Raw genomic sequence first — 24371 nt, 5'->3', positions numbered from 1 at the left:
TAAAATTTATTACAATGTATAGCTTCTACAGTGAATATGTTAATTTTTATACATGTACAAAATATGTTTATAATATACATACCAAATTACTACTTGAAAATAAAATACTGCAGTTTAGCATACTGAAAAACAGAGGGCATAATTCAAATAAAAGAATGAAAACACATACATACATGCACAAATATATATGTGTATATATATATATATATATATATATATATATATATATATATATATATATATATATATATATATATATATATATATATATATATATATATATATATATATATATATATTTGTTTCCATTTCTCCCTGTTCAGCTCTCACTTCTCCCTAAAATTCAAGTCAAGGTTAACCCCTGCCATATTTTAATTCTATTTAGTCTGAACTTAATCCACTAAAAATCAAAAGAATATAATTTCTATGCAATTATCCCATAACAAACCTCTGCATTGCGATCCACCATGGTAAGCCTTGAGGCAAATGTATCTACAGGGTTGATTTTGTCCAGACCCCCAAAATTTCTCTTGATGGAATGAAGAAGCTGGCACCATGATAGGGGCTTGTTGGTTCGCTCAACAAAGGAATAGATCATCTTCATTAGGCTAAAAGATATGAATACATTAAGACATGTGTAATATATCAGTCATATTAATTTTCCAGTCTTTAAATACACAGGGTACTCAACAGAATTTTGCAATTTCAGTCCAGAAGCCCAACCTATGAAAAAGTTCCAAAAATGATACATTTTCTTCCATGCAATAATTCAGGACATCATGTGTGTATTGTCTCACAAATATATATATATATATATATATATATATATATATATATAATCAGATTGCTAATGCTCATTCACTGTGATATATATATAGTATAACATTAAAAAAATTTAAACTTTATGTTACTCTGTTTATCAAATAAATGTGCTTCTTTTGTTGTTTAAGTTTAAGTTTTCAAATATTAACAATGTATTAACAACTGAAAATTAATTAGATGTTATTTAGAAAAACCTTTTGATTTTGCTATTTCAAATATTAATTATTTTACTTAATGAACTATGTGGCCCGTGACAATGTGTAAATTTGTGTATATGGCACTTGCACTGGAAAGTTTGCCCACCTCTGGTGTAGAGGCATCAAATGGCACTTCCATGTGAATGAAGTAGAAGCATCCAAAGGCACTTGCACGAGGTATAAGGGTTAAATATTATGTCAGGGAATAACAGTTTTGTTTTAAAGGTGGCAGGTGTCCCCATGTTCTTTTTCAAAGAACTCCAGTTTAGTTTTGAAGAGATATTGTCAAAAAATAAATCTGATGTATTTGATTTCTCAAGGTGGCTAACATAACAAAAAGTTTATAAAAATACACAAAATTACATATCTGTATTTTAATATTGCCACATTTAGTTTTCAAAATGTTTCCAATTTACAATTAAATAATTATCATCTTAGGACGTTTCAATGTGTAAAAACACAGAACTCTCTTGCTGAACTGTCTTAATATTACCATCACCAATGCAAGACCTATGATATACAGTAGCAATATTGAATTGGGTATGAAATTAATAGGAATGGAAAGAAAGCCAAGGATATTTAGGAAAAGGAATTTATGGTGCACATTTAAATATTCCCATATAAATCCTATTGTGGTCTTGGGGATGGGCCTACAGGATAAGGGCATATATCACTGTGTTAAAATGTCCCTTTCTTTTCTTCTACACATGATATATTGGCAATCATGTTTCATGAACAAAGCTCTGTTGCAGATAGGAGAAGGGTGGTGTAGAGAGTGAAAAATCAAGTTTTTCATGTGACACACCATGTTCTGTCAGGTATGACAGTATGCATTCATTTAAACATTACAAGTGACCCAGCTCTCGGAACAACAGATTCCATATTTTTTGTTTAAAGGACCATCATTTTCATTCTTCATATTTTATATAAGTAAATAAGTTTTTTCAGCAAAATACATTTGTTTCAAACTTAAAGTACTTTTCAAGCAATCATGACCTCTTCAGACCTCCCAACACATATGAGACATTATACATAAGTCAATAAATTTTCCGTAAGTTTATCAACTTCTCATTAAGGCATGCACTCATTTAACACACAATTTCAATAGTGCAACTAGTCCAAGAGACCCCAAAATTTTAATCAGACCCCAAATTCTGAAACTATGGGGATTTTTTACTCTCAATCTTGCCTTCCTAGGTTATACACTGATAAGGTGTAATGAAATATTTGATGATGTGCTGCTACAGTGAATTGTAGAGCTGGAAGTCACGTGCATGAGTTCTGAAGTGTGATCTTGTGCAGCTAAGGCAATTTTATTTTAATAAAAGATTTGCAAGTACACTTAAATGTTAGTGACCTCCAGTTCATTTTCAGAAATTGCAGTTCCAATTCCCATGATGATCAAAGGCTTCTTGCTAGATCTTTCAAGCTGATGTAATCCTTGTTTTACTTTTTTTAAACTCTGCATTGCGGTGGAAATCAATTCTCCTGTTGCAAGCAATGTTCAAATAAAAACATGATGTCTAATAAACATACCAGAGATAATTGCCTTTTCTGCTTTTATCCAAAAAGACTGAATATTCCTTTAAATACTTCTGTGCTGAATGTCTGAGCATTTTAAGAGGCTGACTGTCCCATTCACTATCAGCACATTTTTGTTTGTTTGATGACTTTTCTAGATCATGCTATAAGCAAAGGTTTAATCATGTGAGTGCTTTGCATAAAAAAAGATAAGCAGATAAAAACATCTGAGGTACTCCTGCAAAGTTACTCTGGTTCCCTGACCAACTATGCTGACCCAAACCCAGACAGGCCCATATCCACATTTGACCAGCCATTGGATTTGTTCCCATTACTCTTTAAGTCTGTTATAAAAGTGTGATTTTAGTACAAGCCATCCTCACATCCAAGCATTTGGCAAGGTAACCACCAAAATTCCTGAAGAAAACAAAAAATATTCCCTCCACCACAAGACTAAATTTCACCTTTGGAAACCTCTTCTAAAAGTAATAAAGAGGCAGATAATATGTACTTAGCTGTTCTTTTAATGTTCCTGTGATCCCAAGTATTAAAGCAGTAACTTGAGACTTCATTTGCATATCACTGGAGAGTCAAATATTGGTTCAAAAAGGCAGTGATGTCAATCCTGGTGTACTTTTAGCCCCAGCATATTGCAGTTGGTGCTTTTAACGAAAATCCCATATCAGTGTCACCCTTTTTAAATTCTTCTAAATGAATAGCAATAACAAGGTTTTTGGGATGGTTAATATGGTCTCCATGTAAGCACTTAGATCATTTTCATACAGGATCTGCTACATACTGGTATACTGTTTTAGTGAAAAGCCCAGATTGATAAATAAAATTACCCATAAATTCAGAATAAGAAGCAACAAAATTTGTAATATGACCACTCAGGCAGCTTCTTTGGAGGTTTGATCATAATCATTTTAGTATACAGCAATATCATTTTAGCAACAACTCCATGTAAAAATGCATGACCTTTATAATGTATATTCACTGCGATGGGCATCTTCCAATGTAACATCTGCACCATTTTCAGGACCCATAACATCACCATAAAAGTCTTTCAATCAAATTATCATACTGTTAAGACCATCCATTCTGAAGAAGTAGCAGTAACGAGTTTTTAAATGTGGCTGCTATGGTGGCCATATCTACATATGTCATAAAATGTCTTTTGGTGACAACACCTTGTTGATGTGACCATCTGTACAGGACAAGAAGTCATAATGAGATTTTCAAGATGGCTACCATGTTGGCCATATTGAATTGTGAAAATTGGCACCATTTTAGATATGACCATCTACAAATCTGAACAAGTCCTTCAGTGACAACCACATATCAAGACGACCATCTGTTCAGGAGAAGTAGCAATATTTTTGTGGCAGCCATTTTGGGTGTGATATGGGCACCATTTTTCCTTTAGTATCATCTCACCTACCAATTTTAGAAATTAATTTTGCTGAAAATGTAACTTTCTAGTGTGAAATTGATAAGAAAGTGAGATTCATATCACTCAATATCCACTCTTACCAACTGGGTCATAGTATTTGATAATGCACTCCACTGTCATGGATGCAGGGAACCATAATGCTTTTTAGCAGTCTGAATAGGTCAGTTAATGAAGCAAATATCCAGTCAAAAAGTTTTTATTCCATAATTATTTAACTGTCACAAGAATCATCATATTCAAAGTAAATCTCTGACTCAGAGCATCAGTAAGGATCAATAATATATTGATCTAATTGGGTATTTTTTCCTCATAAATGTTGAAAACACCATAATTTGGATTTCAGCAATAAATATTCAATTACTACTTTAAATCAGAACAAATGCATAAGTTATAAAGATAAATCCATACAGTTTAGTTTTAAGTCAACTTCCATTAGACTGGCAGCTACTCATACATTATGGCCTGATGGCTTTGAACATGGCATAAGTGTAAAACCCACTATTAAATAAAATATTCCTTCCTGTTTACTAAAGCTGGTATAATAATAATAATAATAATAGAATTACAATTTGTCACTCTGGTATTTCAATCAAAATTTATAAAGTGTCCCTGATGATCTTTCACCTTGCCCTAATTTGCCTGGAGGAAAAATGACTTTTCACTATTCTAGGATCCAAAGATGGTTTTCTCTGCATCAAAAGGAAAACTCTTTTTTTTAATAAAAGGTCAATGTCAATATGACCATCCATTCAGGGGAGTATCTATAACATGATTTCGAAGAGTGCCACCATGTTGGACATATTCGTTGTTTGATAAGCACCATTTTCATTTATAAATATATACAAGTAATATTAAGTCCTAAACAACTATTTTCTACTTTTTATTATCTAATCAAAACAATTGCATTAATAAACATTATTGAGACTTACTTCATTGCTCAATAAAAATAGCAACTAAATCTTGAATTCAAACATATGCAAACCTGTAGAAATCCCTGAGGCCAAAGAACTCACGAAGTTTGTCTGAGGCAACTTCAAACAAATTGAGGTAAGATTTTGCCAAGGGTTCAATAAATGGTTTCACATGGTTGTACACATGATTCTTGGTACCACAGATTCCACTGAAACAAAAAAAAGTACATATATGTAATTTCTACAAACATGACACAAGGCAATACAATGAATTTGAGTTAACAAACATGTATATGAAAATGCATATATTATTATGATGTGTCTTCAGCACAGTTAATTGACAAAGTTTTACTTTTTACTGATATCATGAATTACTGCATAGTGCATTTTTTCACTGTTCCAGTCTTATTACATTTTCATAGTGTTTACTAATAACACACTAAAAATTGGAAGGGTACCTTTATTCTCAAAGTTTGTCAAACACTGTCAAGGCTGTAAATAAAAAAGGGCAATAACTCTGTTGTTTAATAGTACTCTATTTACATAACTAACATTTGTGTGCAGATACCAATTTTCTTTCAGTTACAGTGACCTGCAGCCTTTTGACCCTAGAATGATAGGATTCTTACTTACCAAAAGTGAAAGACATTCACAAAGTTTGGTAATTGTAGATTGTGGATAATTATATTTACTGTGGACATGATATTGGTAAGAAAATGAATCTATGGATGGACAGATGGACTATCCTTTTATAAGGCATTTCTTTCTGCAACAGGAAAGTGACCTTATAAGAGGGGTGGCTCTTTATATGGGGATCATTTCTCTTGTGCATCTCTGATTCTATATATAATGTCAAGGCAGACTCTCCCAATTTGAAAATGATACTTTGAAAACATTCCACAGAATGTCTTGATTTTCGAAAAGGTTATTCTTTCAAGCCATCCATGACAATGCTCATCTTCTAACCACGCATCATTGAACAATGTTTTATAGTCTTTCATGATGAAATAATATTTAGTCCTGCTGCTGTAGATGGTACAAATCAAACTACGAAAATAAAGAAACTGCTAGTACAAAAAAAGCAAACTGATGACTACACATGCATACAAAAAATTAGGCACATGTGCCAAAATATCACAACCACTGCTGTCAATATAATATGATGAGAGTAACAAAATTGTTCACTGCAAAGCTGCAGTGGAAAAATAACATATTTTCTCTAACAAAATTATTAGGTTAGCTTTTTTAATATCAAATTCCAGGACATTTTTATGACAAAAAGTAATTTTTATGAAGGTGTCCAGGAAATTGTCATTTAATTCAAATTCCAGTTGGATTCCAGGACCTCCTTAAAAGTCAGGAGGGTGTGGGAAATCTGGATTGTGATTAATTGGATTTAGTCTGGTATCCTTCCAAGTACATTCTGTAGCCTATGAGAGAAAAGCCTAACTACCAACATACCATGTGTTTTCTTTCTGGCAAATGAATGTCACACTGACTTGAGCTGAACAATACAGTGCTTCTCTGTGTCTAGCTCTTGTCTCTTGATGATTATGGGTAATAATTGCAAGTAATTATCAAAGTGAGGAAAAAACCTAACATCTAAGGAACTCATAATGGTAAGGATAAACAGATTACTTACCTCTCTGTATGGATTACGTTACTTTATTTGTATGTCATGTTGGAACAATTGTCAATGTGTTGAATTTAGAAATCAACAAATATTCATGAGATTTCTATCTGTAAACACCATTATGTGGCCAATGATGACAGATAAATTTGACAAGTTTCTGCACTAATACACCAGCCATTGGATGCATTGAAAGGGTACTTTTGAAAACAAACTTGCAGCTGCCAAGAAATTCTGACTATATCAAGCAAGTGGCTGTTAGTCAGTGGGGCTCTTCAAGAGGGAGACAACTGCATGCTCTACTTTATGGTGGGCATATAAACAGGGCAATAATACAAACAAAAATTGTAAGAACATAGATTTACAGATATGCATACCTTCAGGTGATGAACATAATATTTACCAGGTTTCACGGTAGTCCATTATAAACTGCAGAAATAGTTATGTTAATGAGATTGTGTTCTACTACAAGTTAAAAAAGGCAATTACTCTAACAATAATTGCACACACACACACACACACACACACACACACACACACACACACACACACAACTTGTCAACATCCAGATCTTTAGGCAATGACCAAAATATTTACAAAGTCTCAAGGGAATCAATGAAATAATGCTGGAAGGAAGGATGGATGGATGAAAGAATGGTTAGGTGGATGAACACTAAGACTGGCATATGCTTCCGTCTCTCAATTAACAGAGAAATGAAAGGTAGTATTAATACAAGAATAGTAATGGAAAGTAATACTCCAAAGTCATATGTAAAATCAATGATATCTAAATACAAAACTTATTATTACCACTAAGTTAGAAGAGAACGAGTAATTACAGCATTACAGCTATTTAAATAGTGCTTTTTGCAATGGATGCATAGCATACGGACTGCTCAATTGCTCACTATTGCTCATATAGCAGAGATTAAAGAGAGGAACTTGTTTTCAGAAACCAAAGATGTGTACCCAGGGGCCATAACTCTTCTACATCACAATGTAGACTGCTGGCGATCCAATGTTGTCATGGTCTTATTAATACATGATAAATCTGATTGAAATCGAACATTCCTTGTAACATTATGCTTTGGAAACCAATATTAAGAAGAGAGGCAATCAGGGGACATAATTCTAATGGTAATGTGGAATGCTGGAAATTGTCAGTAAAGTTATCTTGAGGAAACTAAAATGTTGATGGACTTATGTGATTAAGATAGAGTTCTGCTGGCTTCATCAGGTGAGGTCCTAAGTAATTTAAATTGCAACACATTTATCATGCTGATGTATACAATAGATAATGGAATTTAGTATTTTAATATTAAACATGTTAAAATAAGCACTAATTATTGATATCTTCATATAATGTGCATTCTTATACTCTCCTTAAGAGGGCCTCAAGGGAGAATAGTCCTTGACTAATGAGTCACCCTCTATAAATAAAGCATTATTATTATTATTATCATTATTTTTATTATTATCAAAGGACATTTACATAAAGAAAAGTCAGGCACTCAGATACACTGCTAAAACTGTAGCAGTTCCAGAATTCTTGGTGATTAAAATCATGATACCAGCTATAAGAACCAACCATCTATATTATATAAAAGAATCAAACTAACTCTGCAGTGTTCATGAGTTCTTCCAAGTCAGGTACCTCCCTCTGCACCAGAATTCCACGGTTCATCTTAGCAGGGTCCAGAGCCCAGTTGGAGATACCAATAAAGGCAACCTATAAAACAAACTTTCTTTGAATATAATTGTGCATTTACAGCTTTAAATAACATATACACAATAAACATCTCAAATCTAATTTGGCAGTGAGATGAATTAATTTTGCATTCAACTTTATTTTACTTCGGATCCCGACTTTTTATTCTGCCACATCCCGATATGCATTCCTCATCTTGAGAAAAATGGACTGTGAAGTGCACAGGTGCATTTTTCCATGATGGTAAATGGCACCTATTCTTTTTCAAAGACCATAATCTTAAACCTGCACAGTGCATAGACACCACAATTCCTGCAGGAAGAAACACTATTTGACATCCCTATCTGATGCATGACCAACTGTTTAGCATATCTATTTTATATATATATAAACATTGTTTTATCAAGTCACACATTCACAAGATCAATAAGAAAATGATTTATTTTCTGAGAAATTGCAAGCATTATATTCATTATATCTTTAATCTGCCGACAGATGAAATTACAGCACTGATGAAATTTTGTACTCACCATTTACATTGCTAGTCACATGACCAAACAGATATCTCAGCCTAAATCCCCATGACATAAGAGGTCCAATAGTCACATGGTATCAACATTAAACCCCTTTCCAATGTTGTTGTACAAGAATTTGAAAATATTAAACGAAAGTCACATACTACTTGAAAAAACATGAAAGGACATAATTCTCAACATATTTATTCCAAGAACAACCAGAAACTTGCTGCCATCACAGCAATCAGGACATATTCATCAAGCAGAGATCACATGTCAATGTGGTAGTCATGCAATACATCGAAATCACCAATGACACATGCTCTATTCTCAATGAATCTGACTTTCTCCAAAATGAAAGTTCATCAATGCTGTAGTTTCGGCTGGTCTGTCAGCGGAATAAAGATATAACTTACAATACTCCCACCTAAATAATAATTTTTCTACTAATTTCATGCATATGTCACTTGATGTAACATGGTTTAAGTTTGCTAGACACGCTGGTAACTCATTACACTATTCCGCAAATTCTAATTTTTCAGTAGACAATTTACTCTGACCCTACACACCAAAATAAATGTCCATATATCAAACATCATGTTGGAAGCATCAGCAGAAACTCAGATTACCCATTTTCCAACATTACTACAGGACTTAGTAATCATAGCACCAACTTAAGATGCAAGTGAAAAGTGCTGAAATTGAAAACTGTTCTCACAAGATTGACAAAAAATCAGGTTATCAGCTGGTTGTGACCAAGGTTACTATTGACAATAATTTCTAACACTGTGTTCCCTTTACTAACTACCAATAATAAGTTTTATCACAATACGTTTTTGATAACTTCAGATATCAAAACAGGAACTGGTTATAATAATCTGTACAATTTATCTTTTACACTCTCCAAGATCATGTATCACAGTTATGTTGGGCTTGTTTTAATGCTAGACTGGTCTTCAAATCTTTTCGATAAGAAAATTAGATATGGAGCTATCTGTGAAATAACCAATAAACTAAAAGTATCTAACTGAATCAACTGAGTTTTTGGATTGACCATATAAATGTTTACAACAAGTACACAAATGATCCATACTGCAACTTCCAAATATTCTGGTCAAACCTCAATAAATTTAATTTACAATTAGTTCAGTTACAACTCAATTACATAACTGTGTCTGTCATCAAGTAGTGGCAAACAATTCCTGTGTTTTTCCTGACTGATCAATATTTGCAAAATTCAAGTATTATCATGGTTGGAAAGAAAATATATTACTTCTCCTGATTTTTGCCTGATTTTCCAGAAGCCTGGAAACCCTTTATGTAGGAAATTTTTTGAAGCCTGCAACATGTGTAATTTGATTGAATTCAACAAAATTTTTGTCATCATGATGACTATCAAATGCATCTTAAAGTTTCTCTGTACATAAATAGATGCCTATTCACTGCTGGCCCATGTAGTACCTAGACCTTTTCTAAATCAAATAACAGTAAGAGTGAAATACTTTTAATATTCTATACACATAATATTTCACTCCTGATGGAAACTTCAGAAATCTAAATACCTCCAGAGTTATAATTCATTGTAGTCTTCTTTACAAATACGTCAGTAAGCTGTTAGGAGAATGACAAATGGATGACAATATATAATAATGTAATAATGTATCTTAAATGATAAACATGTTAATACCAGAGTAAACCAAATGCTAAAAATATGATTTACAATAAATCATGAAATCATAAAAGATACAAGAGATGATTCAACAAAAAGAGCAAAAGCTGATATATGCATCAATGATAAACGATAGTCAAGATTTCACCTGAAATACAGATGCTTAAATGATAACAAACAACAGTCAAGTTGTAAAAAAACTCTGAAGAAATGCATTTCAGATGTAAACCAAAAATTCTACTGTACATAAATGTTTTTGGGTGTGTAATAGCAAATGGGACGTTACAGAAAATCACTACAATTTCTGTCATCAAAAACTATAATTGATGAGTGGGAGCTGTGTGTCAGATATGTTTTAAAAGTGAGATAACATGAATCTGGCCTGCCTTTTTGTGTGGTTGTGGTTCCTCATCTCCTTGGCAACCATCCTCCAGGAGAGGGTGAAGTGTCTTCAGAGGCATTCTGGGACTGTCTTCTGCAAGTCCAACTTCATCCAAAACAACCACAGACACAAATCTATCCAGGTCTTTATCCTTCTGAAACTGTGCACACTGACGGAAAGTTCCCACAATTCCATCTGGTGTTGACAGTGGGCTACATTGGAAGGATACCATCTGGACCTGGAATAAGGGACATGAAGCATATGACACTGCATTCCAGGCAAAATACTGAAGGAAAACTTATTGTGATTTATACTAAACTTTTTTATTCTTACACGACTCGCTATACTTACTGCAGAGTTACCTGTGTATATTATTATTATGTTGTGCCTTATTATCATATTTTATCCATATATGTATTAAGTAGTAGGGCCTGGTAGTATCAGATAGTGGACACCTATAAGGAGGACATAATTTACCCACATAAGTCTATTCCGACCTATAAAGTAAGCTGGGAATGACCATATCAACTTAAGATAGGCAAACTCATTTGGAATTTTTGTCAGTCCTAAAAGGGTAACTGTTTGCAAGCATGATCTCTACCATATCAAACAGTTGTCAAAATTGAGGATGTATTCAAAAGGCCAATCAGAATTGTCCTTGTTGAATAATTACTCTATTGAAGACCAATCAAGACTGACTTCACTGAATATTTAGTCAAATTAGTTATTAATGTATTTATGAGGTCAATATTTAACACTTGCTTACATGATTAGGATATTCTAGTTCTGTTGGAGAGAGAGAGAGAGAGAGAGAGAGAAAGTAATGTACACATCATTTTTATGCAGGTTCTTAACAAATGTGCATAAATCTGCAAATTATCTCCATCACGATTCTGTGACATTTCTAAGACAAAATTTACTTAAGAACTGTCCTCAAAACATTTACATGGCTAACAATGTAGCTTTGAAGGATAATTAATTTTGCATTCTTTGTGAACACACATATAAACAGTTAAAACAAGAGGTCTATGTGAGGCTGATATTGCTCACCTGGCAAACAGTGGTCTAAAAGGTAAAATATAGTAAAGCAGGTGCCTTTGGTTGAAAGAAACCCATGTCAGAATAATTTCTAAGTTATGTGGTATAAACTGATGGTATTAACTGTTTCTACTCGGAATAATTTCAGCTGTATTAGATGCTGCACTGGTATCTTTTGTATGAATGTGAAAGGTGCTCATGTTAGGACTTTACTTATCACAGCTGGTCTGAGATGGCAAGGAGAAAGTAGTTTTATTAAAGATTTTTAACCATATTTTAATAGCAGCTGGCCATAACTGATGTGAGATAATTATAACGTTTAGGTTTTCCACTTGGCTGCTATGTAGGTAATACCAGTGCCAGGAGAATCAACCTAGACAAAATTTAGAAAAAGCATATCCAAAGCAACATTCAAACCAGAATTTATCAAATTGTTAGGCATCTCTGAAGAACAAAATGAAAAAAGGTTTTCCATCATGTTTGCTTGGGAAGTCAAACCAATTCTAATGGAGCCAGACATAAAATTTGTACAGATCATGTTCTAAGAAACATTTCTACTATGTTTGGTCAAAATTGGACCAGCCATTGACCTATCCCCAAGTGAAGATAACTACACATAATCAGTAGCATACCACATCATACATAATCAAATTTGTTTCATTAGGCAATTACACTAATATAATTTTGTCTGATACTCAATCATATTCAGAAAATTTCATAACAACTGGTTAAAAAATGATGGAGTTATGCTCATTTGGATTTGTACATGTTAAATAGTGCCATCTAGTTGACTAGGTGCAGGACATTAGACCTGAATTTCTTTCAAACTTACCATTGTGCTTGTTATAACATAATGCACACTACCATTTCTAATGCTAGCACTCATCAAGGCTAATGGGTATCAACACAGTTTGACTTTGACTAACATTCTGCAGGTTAAATAAAGAGAAGAAGTCAAAATCAGGTTTTATACCTGGTTTTTAAAAGCCATAACACTGCTAGGAGACTCACCCTGAACATAATTTTGAAAGGGCATGTCCTAAGAATCAATCTTACCAACTTTGACCAAAACCTGGCTAAGCCATTCTTTTGAAGATGTTGAAAATAGATTTTCCATATGGTTTCCTGTTGAAGCCACACCAATGCTAAAGAAGGCATACCTAACATATTTTGACTGAGCATGTCTTAACAAACATTCTTACTAAGATTGAACAAATATGGTGCAGCAGTTGATAAAATGATATGAATCCAGTTCTTAAGGAAGCTCCATTGCTAAGGAAGTTATCCAAGGCAAAACTGATTGAGACATATCCTAAAAATAATCACCATTGAGTGTTTAAGCTAAGTGTCCAGCAAACAGGCCATTTCACGCTGATCAATAGGTTTTTCAGTGTAACTGTTACAGAAGATACACCATTGCTAGGAAAGTCAAAAGAGATGCCAAACCATCAGCATGCTTATCAGCAATCCTCACATCAATTTTCATCACTTAATATACAATCAGCAAAAGCTGTTGTCCTGTACGAATAAATGGTGTATCCATTTCCACTTTCTATAGATTTTTCTGCATATGTTATGGAAAGAACTGTTGCAAGGTTTCTCTTTTATTTTTATAAATCTGCACCCATATCTGATAGCACATCAGCACCATCAGACCAATACTGATAAACCCTTATGCTAGGATGTTTTCCTATGAAGGTGGTCGAATTCTCTTAGATGCATATTTTATATATAACTGTTTATCTTTTCCTATTTTAATAATAGTGGCCATATAGGATGACAGATCAGCATTATTTGTCTAAATTCACAAGTCACTTTCAAGCTAGGGTAGTTTCTAACAAATTTGCTCAGATTCTGTTCAGCAGCTTTTGAGAAGTTGTTGCTAAAAGGTTTTTCTTTTTTTTGTAACAGCAGTCATATCTGATATAAGATGAGCAACACATGTACATTTCAAAGACCTATCAATCAAAGTATATACCTGTTTAAATTCTCTAAAGAGATCCTTGTGAGCTGCATTTCCCTGCATGGCATCAGCCACAATGGTTTTGGCCAGGGATTTGGAGCTGCCAGGTTTCCCCACCAGGAACAGAGGGATCCTCAGCTCAATGCTAGTGACCATCATGAACACATTCTCCTTAAGAGCAGTGTTCTTGGCAATGTTCTTCTCCAGCTGAACATTTTCTAGGAATACATCCTGGCATCTGTGATGTATAATATATGTTTTGATGTACAACACATTTATACTGTACATGTACTACTCTTACTCCTTTAACTAACAAACAAGACTACTGAGAATTGCACATCATCTGTTTAGTATTATTCTATGTAGGAATTATTAAGGCATGACCAACTCAGGAGATACTGACCAGTGGGTCTTCAAGACCTGGACCTTTGTCAAGATATGTCATCTTCAACTGAAGTTACTGTGTTTAAACCATGTTTTTTTTTTATTAGATTTGCCATGATTATGACCTTTGACCTTGAGGCCCAAGAACTGATAGGTTATTTTATTACCCAAGGTACAAATCACCCACATGATCCAGTCATTTTTTTTTCAGCCATAAGGACCTGACCTGTTGACCCCAAAATTAACAGACCTCTACCTTTTCTTAATTGTCAAGTCCACAAAAGTTGGCTAGAAGTAAAGTTTCAATGAAGAAAACATGTATTGTTCTTTAAGTCATGCTAACCTTGACCTTTGACCATTCGATCCCCATGTTATCTACGTTACCACACATTCAAGCTATTGGCAAAGTTTGATATAAATTTGTGATGCAGGACTAAGTTTATTGTGTGAAATGCAGTTTTCTTCCTTCAGTCACAATAATCTTGACCTCTGACCTGTTGATCCTGAAATCCATAACCTTTTTTCTTATATCAAGTGCAATCAATCTACAATGTTTGACCTAGGTATGTCAAGCAGAATGAATATTATTATGTGAAAACCACTTCTCTTTTTCTTTCAGTTGTAGTGACCTAGCTCTTTAACATTTTGACCCTAAAATCAACAGGCTTCTTCTTTACACCGAGTACAAGCTATCAGGCAATTTTCTTTAAGTCACAGTGACACTGATCTTTAACCTTTTGACCCCAAAACTCACAGGATTTTTCCTTATCACAAGCCATTCAAAAAGTTTGGTAAAAGTTTATGCAGTAGAAATGAGTGATCATGCTGAAATGGAAAAGTGATTGAACAGATAGATAGATGGATTAACACACAGTATAATAGGCTCTGCCAAAATGTTAGACAAATAGAATGTAGCTAACAAATTGCAATATTAATATTGCTTCAGCAAATTGTCTGCACTAATGAAGCTCCTGACATTTTTATTTCATGTCTGAGGAAGATTTTAAAGTTGTATAAATCACCAAGCACATATAAAAGTGTCCCACATATCATTCAGGTAATGTCTTTGAAAGTTGCATGGCTTCTTAATTCTCCATCTTGGAAGATGCTAAGTCAGCAGGAAACTTAACTGGCAAAGTGTCTACTAAGGTAAAATTTCCATTGATTCAGTATCATTTTGTATGTGTCACTAACAAACCATATAATAAAGTTATCCTATTTAATGACAAAAACTAATTTCTGATAAAAAGTGCATATGACTCTATAAAGTTGTATTACACACAAATTTCATCTACATAATTAATGAAAATTTAAACAATGCTTCACATTTCTTATACTAAGAGGAATCAACAGTCTTTGCAGATTCAAGGATAGTGATATTCCAACTACTACTGGCAATAATTAAGACAAATACCATCACATCTTGAACCACAAAAAAATTGTATCATATTCTTTTAGAAAAACTTGATGGGTAAAGTCAATAATTGTGAAATTAAACTTCATAAAGTTGACAAACATTTAAGATCCAAGTGATTTATATGGCCAGTTTGTGTTAGAATGATTAGCAGAATGAGAGATTTAGCATCACAGATATCCTGTAGATAATAAAAAGGAAATTCTGAGATTCAAGTTTATCTCACACCTCTTCAAATTTTTCAGGCTTTGTTACACATTTTATAGTGAAATGGAAGAAAACATACAATTATTCCAGGTAATCTTACATTGAAATTTCCTGTTCCATTTGATGAAACCCATATGGGAGATAACATGGAGCCTTGAAGAACTGTGCCACATGTTTCCTGTAATCCTCTCTGTTCTTCAAGCAGGCATGGTAGCATACTCCAAGAGCAAGGACAAGAGATCTCGTTATGTCATCAAGCCCTTGTTCCTGTATATTAAAATCATGGAAAATTTGGATAGTGTTGTATTTTTTTGTCTGGGTTTCAAATTTTTTTTACAAAGATACAGTAAAGCAACAATAAAAAAACAATGGTACTGCAAATAGTACACAATATAGCTGTTTTGTGATCATTCTACCTCTACTTCTAGAGTTCTGATTATGTTTTGGCACATTTGTATATCTGAAATTTTTATGTACAGTACAATTATGACTGTATAAGGCCTTTAAAATGGTAGAGAAAGTTTCTACTCTGTGCTAATTTCAAATTTGCATGTAAGTTCAGCTGTAAATTACTGGAATTGCGAAATTTTAAAACTCAAGAAAAACACAAAGTGCTGACTCCTTGACGCTGGACCATTCACTGACTCATCACGTGACTAATTCCATCTCATGTGCAGAAATAATATTGGTAATGGACTGATGGACAACATACCATAATATAGCTTATGGGCTGGTGTCTAAAAAGTTACAGCCTTGATAAGGAAACAGATCACAGAGTTACATTTTGCATTGCTGTAACATTGTCCTTTAAAGAAAACGCCTTCCTACTGTACATAACACACAGTTAAGTCATCATATAAAATCTGTGCTCAGTTTCATCTAAACTTCATCAAGCTTACAAAGTTATGAACTGTTCAAGCAAATGGTAACCAATAAACATACATAAAATGCTATAAACCACTCCCTCATTTTAACGTGCTTGACTAACTTGCAAAACTGCTTATAATGTGGATCCCATGTTTTCAGTAGAAAAGACCAAAGTGTGCTTTTCTTATCTTAGCATTACAATTTTTATTTTGAGATCGGTCAATGGAAGTTCAAAATATTGCTCTTTGTCATAGAAAATGGTGATCGGCAAATTCTGAAACATCATTATGATATTTGCTAATTTTAATAAGAAACCACATACTTTGTAAACATTTTCTGAACAAAAACATTTTCTAAATTAATCCATTCATGCTGATGGCAGTCATGAACCAGATAATGGTGGTCATTATGGATAAGTGTGACTCCTTTTGAAAACATTAAGTTGTATTGCCCCAAATAGAATGTTACAGCAATATCTTTAAGCAAGAGTGGATGTCCACAAAACTGCATGGAACTTAACTGTTGGTTCAGCTAGAGTGGACAGTGCAAAATGCTCTTTCTAAGTTGTACACAATGCTGTTTAATATTGGATGACCTGCCATAAATGCAATTGACATACATATATTGTGAGAGATGGAAGAAACATTTCTGAGAAAAGAATTCCATGAGAATATTTAGGTGCTTCACAAAATATAAAAAGGTTAATGATACACTGATTTTAATAAGAGAGAGGGAGATATGATGAAATTCAGCTTTTTGAACAACAACAACAAAAATCACACATAAGTATTGGTGTAAAAAAGAAAGATTTAGAACCAGTATTTTAAACATTATTGCTTGAACTATTTTATTCAGTCATTAAAATAAAGAATGTAAGAAATGCTCTCATTTTTTTGCTTCATTTCCCAGGTCACTTTTAAAATTGTCTGCTTAACATGCCCCCACACAATGAAATATACATAGTGCTATCCAAAATACATCATCCATTCCAGCCTGCATAGTATTCCCACACAATAAAATATACATTGCGCTATCCAAAATACACATCTTATCCAGCCTGTGTAGCATTCCTGCACAATGAAATATACATAGTGCTATCCAAAATAGATCATCTATTCCAGCCTGCGTAGTATTCCTGCACAATGAAATATATATAGCAGTATCCAAAATACCTCACCTAGTCAGTCTGTGAAGTATTTCCACACAATGAAATATATATAACACTATCCAAAATACAACATCAAGTCCAGCCTGCATAGTATACCCACACAATGAAATATACATAACACTATCCAAAATACAACATCAAGTCCAGCCTGCATAGTATTCCCACACAATGAAATATATATAACACTATCCAAATTAAAACATCAAGTCCAGCCTGCATAGTATTCCCACACAATGAAATATACATAACACTATCCAAAATACAACATCAAGTCCAGCCTGCATAGTATTCCCACACAATGAAATATACAGAGCGCAGTCCAAAATACATCTTCAAGTTCAGCCTCTGTGTAGTACTTCTGCACTAAATATACATGTCCATGGGACAAGTTTACTGAACAACAAGACATGTGTTTACCTTTACAGTAGTCTTTCTTGTTGTATTCGAACTCTACATTCTTTAGCCAACAGCTAAAACAAATATCCTTATGACTGATGGGGTCATTTTAGGAGTACAGTGTGACCCCACTATAGCACACTCTGTTATAACATGAATTTAGATATAACATGGTCGCAGCATGGCTCCCGAAATTTTATATACATGCATTTTTCTTGCACACAAACAAAATTTCTTTCTTAAAGTAAGAAAAAACTTAAAAAATTTATTATCATTTTGGGGAAGAGATCACACATGAATAATACAAAACGATCATGGCGTGGCTCCTGAAAATTTATATGCATTTTTCTCGTACATGAAAAAAGTTTTATCTTCTTAAAAGTACGAAAAATAAAGTGTAAAAAGTTTATTCTAGGATTGTGTAGGGCTTTGCCAATGTCACAGAATGATATTTTATTTTCCTTATTGGCAGCAAAATATACCATCTGGCAATTTTTTTTATTGGCAACATTGTTGGCTGTTTAAACTTGTATATACAACCATTGGTTTGGAGTGGAGAAATTCAGAGGCCCCATGAAAGGAAGCCTCAAACTTGATATAAAATGCACTGAAATTTATTTTACATAAACAATTTTTTTGTCCATATTGAAAAACCATCTTAACAGTGCGCTGTCATATCATAATCTGCTTATGTTTACATCGAGCATGAGTAATGTATGTTGTGAGATATCTGTCTTTTTTTGCTGTTGACATTTCTGATAATGGAATTCAACCGGACGAGGCATTATCTCATAATCTATCTTTCGTCAGATTTTCGGCCACTTGTTAGTAATTAATATATTTACAGAGACTGACATCTGTGTGTGGATGGTAAGTAAAATTCCTCTTCTTTCCACTCAGAATTAAATCCTTCAGAACACCCACATTTTCTGTACTAATCCTTGTCATCAGACCAGAACACATGTGTCTCTATCGTCCGTACCACAAATGCAACAACAACAAAAAAAAACATCTTACTTGTGGGTCTGTTGAATAGGCAGGAAGGAACTGTAACTACAATCAACCAAATGACAGCAAATTCCATTGTTAAAAATGTACCAGATAAAAGTTTGCTGAAATTTCAAAGAAAACACTACTTTGAAGCACCGACTGTTATGAAAACGTACTAAGCAATGGAAGAAAAATCAGTCTTGATCATGCAATACAATTAATTGATGTTGCTGCCACAATAAGAAATGGGCATTTGTTTGGTTCTCCAAAGCTGGTCTTTAGTGGTGACTTCAATAACGCATGCACCTTTCAAAAAAGAAAGCCGACTAAAATCTTCAATAAAAACAAAGAACTTTTCTTCAAAGAAGTCAGTACCAAACTTAAATAGAAGCAATGGAATCTGATGGATTTTTCATTTTTCAATGTGACTGGAACATGTTTACGGTGCAGTGAAAGTTTCCTTTTTGCAGAGAAAAGGTTTGTGCTTACGATCGCTATCAATGGCAGCTTAAAATGCAAAGTAACTTTTACTGACTTGGGACGTACTGAAAAGTAAATGTGCTTCATCATTCGTTATGTGATTGCGCTATGTTTATCCACAAATTCAGACCTATATGACCTGTTGAATATTTTAAATCTCTATGTGTGCATTTATTTGATGGAATTACTTGTACTGTGGATTCAATGTATGTGATGAGATTCGTGGTTAAGTACACAGTGTTGATACTCTATTCATGCTATACATAAGACATGTATATATAAACAGTATACACGTACATGTACCAATCCGTGATTCTCTAAATAAAGTATAATATTATATATGCCTTCTCTGTTTTCACTACAGGTGTATTTCTCATTTAATATTCATCGATTTAAGATGGTAACTGTGCCAACGAAGCACTTATTTTACTGCCTGCATTTAGTCCCTCCCCCTTTGCAATTTTTTTTGGGTACATGCATCATTTTCTTCAGCTGACTACTCTGGTTGCTTATAACATGATTCGGTCTATAACACGGTCGGATTCTCTGGCTTCCAACTACCATGTTATAGCAGGGTCACACTGTATCATTAAATTGAATGTGATGAAAAAGTATAATCACTTGAATATTTTCAGCAGGAGGAAAACTAGTATGTATGCTTTTTTCACTTGACTGAGATGCAGCTTCATTTATTACAGTATATGCACATTCTGTGAGTCCATATGACAAATAGTGCAAAACTGTTCCAAATGTCAAGTGAATAGTTTAGTTACTAACTTGTAACATTCTGACCCAATTATCCTTTTCATGCAATAATATAAGTGCTTAACATTAAAGCTTTTCTGAGTCCATATTTGTTTTTCATAAACATATCTTAATTTTAAATTGCAGTTTTGCGATAACAACATTTTCATTTAACTAAATATACATTTCAAAACTTTGTATAAATTAAAGAGGGTGGACTGAAAGAAATTTAAAATGCATGCAAATTCAAACAGTTTTGTGTTCGTTTGTAATCTCTGTTAGTGTTTTATTTGTATTACTCCTTTCAATAATTTGTTCGAAGTGGGTCTTGTAAACAGCAAGGACATTAAAGGTAAACTGACAAATTAATATCCAGAACTTTTATGAAAATATAATTTATTGAGATAGAGTATTGAAGATACCATCTGAGAGAAAGCAGAATGAAATTTCTGCATTTGCACATAATAACAAGTATACATGTAGTCAATTCAGTAGGAATGTATTGTTTAGCTAGGCAATTTGTCTGATTTTGCTCTGACATGGGGCAGGGGTGGGGGATATTCAAGATATTTAAAATGGAATTTTGTCTACATTATACGTGTTTGTGCATATGCCTAGCCAGGCTGCTGCTAAATACTACAAGAAATGTTACTACTGCATGATATGAAATTTAGAATTGCTATGGTCAGGATTACAGCACAATAGTTGCTTTCATCTCTTTTGTTTGTTGTGCTCAGACAGGGAATAAATGCAATAAAATCAGTCATTGATGCCATCAACCTCACTGTAACTGCAATAAAATCCATGGCAGACTTCCACAAGACTGAGTGGATGTCCACTAGGCTTAGGGGACATCCACCTACCTAGTGGATAAATACTATCTGTAGTGGAAACCCAATCTCTTGATCCAAGTTGTGCCCATGTCCATCAGATTCAGTTGACAATCCATAAACATTTAAAATTGCTATCTTGAGGGGTTAACTAGTGCAACTATATTTATGTGTTTATCCATTATTATTAAAATCCTTAAAATGAGGGTTTCTGCAGGACAAGAGTATTCATAAATCTGTATCTACAGAAGGTGCTAAGTACCACCACACACTCCAATGTCAATATTAACCAAAAATTGTTTCCCTTGCTATCTCATGCCCTGACATGTTCTACAGCTGATGCTTATGGACTTCTCTGTGAATTATTGAGAGGGAGGTGTAATAGAATATTCCCAATTTACCAAAGTGCATCTCTTAAGATGTGTCGTGATGTGATTTGGATTTTTAATGTAGCTTTAACAATTTTTCAGTCATATTGCTACGATGTCTGCAGTGTAGCAGTTTAAAGTAATGTCTAGTCCTGGGGCATAATGCCGCAGACATGTAGCATGATGTCCCACCCAGCCACATTATTCTGACACCAGGCCGATCAGTCCTAACACTAACTTCTTAATGCTGAGCATCAAGCGAGGCAGCTTATCTCTTAAGATAAAAGCAATCTATCCATATATGTATAACATAAAGCATCCATAGCATTTAAATGAATTATAAATTCAGTGTTCCTTCATTATATACTGAAGTTTAACCTCAAACTGTACATCTTGACACAGAAACATGCATTCTCTAGAATTACCCATTTATAAGATGAAAAGATGTACACTCAATTAAATTTTAAAACATTATGGAACAGTTTTTACCTCATAATGAGATTTTCAGTCTATGATTGTAATGGTAAAGTGAAAGCCAATGATTTAAAGTATAGAAATTTCAATATATCAAAATCTTACTGGAGCCTGAGCCTGAACTTCCTTAGATTCCATCTCTTCCTCCACCTCCCCATCATATTCTTCATCATTACTATCCAGATCTTCATCAGTAAAGGGCTGAATAATTTCATCCATTTGGTCAAATAGAGTTCTCCCCTCTTGACTCTGTGCATAGAACCAGCTCATTACATTCAGAGCACGTTCAACATCTCGTAAGGACACAAAGCTGCACTCATCCTGAAAATGAAAATGTACAAAATTCCTTGGTTATATTTCAGTCATTCTTGAGTGAAAAAAGAATACTAGAATGATTTGCTTTTAAAGTAAAAGCATGTCTCACTTCTCAAAAAGAAAATTAATGTCATTCAGTCATACTGGTACTTCAAGGATCAAAAGGAAAAATCTAGCAAAGTGAGAATGAAATTTTGCAGAGAGTGATACAGAAAGTCAAATTTTTGAGGTTCAGACATGTAAGAAACAGTTTGATAAATTCAAGCAGTGTACAGAAAGTTTTAACTTTTTACAACTTTGGATAATGTTTGAGATTTGTCCAGAAGAGATGCTAGTAGGATGAAGTCTTAGAAAAATAAAAAGATTGTGTTTGTAAAATACAGCAGAGAGAAAAGTAAAAGTACAACAAATTTTAAAAATGTACAAAAATAATAATGCCACAAAACAGACAGGTAGTATATGACCTCTTTTTGGCAATAATTTTTAATACAAATTTTAGAAAAAGGTTTGATCTATTAATACCATGGCAAAGATGTTATCAGCATTTGAAAAACTTAAATTTTTTTAAAAACTATCTGATACGTCATATACACATGCTCATGATGTCAAATTTGTCTATATAATTGCCATTTTGTGCTAAAATTGGAACCATTTTCATAAAATTAAGGTGGTTCACATGTGACAACCAAATTTATATTTGTAAAGAATATATGTATAAGTGAATAACCTTTTACTAGAATATTGTTTTGGTTCATGCACGTGAACCATGTGACCAACGATAAAATTTAAGTCTATCAGCATTCCTTGGTACCTTGCATCTCCATAACAGCCATGTATCAACTATATCTAAACTGAATTTCTGCTACAATGAATGCATAAATTAATTTTGACATACCAAAATGACTTTATGTCCACTGTAACATGTATACATATGTGTTATGACTCCATGGTCACAAACTAAGTAACAGAAAGAAGCAAAACCAACAAGTTTTGTCAAATTTAACAAACAATTTAATTAGTAAAGTTATAAATGAAAATGTGACAGGAACTTACAGTATTATGAAGTGAATCCAAAATAATCTTGATAAAGTTCTATGAAAGTCCAAATTAATGAAAATTTCAGTATAAATTTCAAAGCTGGAAATGTACTGGTCTGCCAGGAATCATGAGGTTGTCAAAATGGGGTTGTCAAAATGGATTCATCTCAATACCTACTCCAAAAACTTCAAAATGTTCAAAACACAGCTGCTCGGATCATACTTAGATTACCACGATCAGAGCACACCTCCCCGCTGCTCTGTACCCTACACTGGCTATCCATTCGATACAGAATCAAACACAAAATTTGTTCTCTGTGCTACGTTTCACTGACGGATTCTAGTCCAACATACCTATCCAACCTCACTCATGTGTACACAAAAGCAAGATACTTACGCTCCTCTTCTGACAATTGTATACTCATTATTCCCACTATGACAACAAAGTCATATGGACAGCGTTCTTTTGCATACCTGGGGGCCCAGCAATGTGGAATGAATTGCCCACTGAACTTAGACACAAAGACACAGTGACCACATTCAAGAGGGCTCTCAAAACTCACTTATTTTGACTGCAAGAACAAACTTAAGGACCTAATAATGTTTCCTACCTTAAATATTCTCAACATGTTTGTTTTTATGTTTTCTAATTACAAGGTGTTTGTGTTTGTAATCATATCATTATATGTTTTTTATCTTATAGATGTTGTCTAATGTTATAAAGCGCTTAGAGCTTCTAAAGATTAGGCACTATACAAAGTCTTCATTATTATTATTATTATTATTATTATTATTATTATCATTATTATTATCCAGAACTCCTTTGAATAATTCACAATAGTTCCAGAACAATATTATAGTCAAATAATGAGCACTTTCTATTTCCAC

At 33.6% G+C, this 24371-nt stretch overlaps 1 protein-coding gene across 1 annotated transcript in view; it reads right to left on the bottom strand.

The window, feature by feature from the left end:
* The window catches only part of LOC149786031 (E3 ubiquitin-protein ligase rnf213-alpha-like), a 451244-nt gene that overhangs the window by 206836 nt on the left and 220037 nt on the right, over window positions 1–24371 (bottom strand). The window contains exons 46-52 of the mRNA XM_089978103.1: window positions 22237–22452; window positions 15915–16081; window positions 13825–14047; window positions 10813–11046; window positions 8154–8263; window positions 4976–5113; window positions 449–608 (exon numbers count right to left, since the gene is read on the bottom strand). Of these exons, the coding sequence (XP_089834229.1) occupies window positions 449–608; window positions 4976–5113; window positions 8154–8263; window positions 10813–11046; window positions 13825–14047; window positions 15915–16081; window positions 22237–22452 (1248 nt within the window). The remainder of the gene's footprint in view (window positions 1–448; window positions 609–4975; window positions 5114–8153; window positions 8264–10812; window positions 11047–13824; window positions 14048–15914; window positions 16082–22236; window positions 22453–24371) is intronic.

This window comes from Sinohyriopsis cumingii, chromosome 12, assembly GCF_028554795.1.
Source record: "Sinohyriopsis cumingii isolate HCF-2022 chromosome 12, ASM2855479v2, whole genome shotgun sequence".
In the NCBI taxonomy this organism is placed as follows: Eukaryota; Metazoa; Mollusca; class Bivalvia; order Unionida; family Unionidae; genus Sinohyriopsis; species Sinohyriopsis cumingii.
The sequence above is the reverse complement of the archived record's forward strand: the minus strand, read 5'-3'. Positions and strand labels throughout refer to the sequence as shown.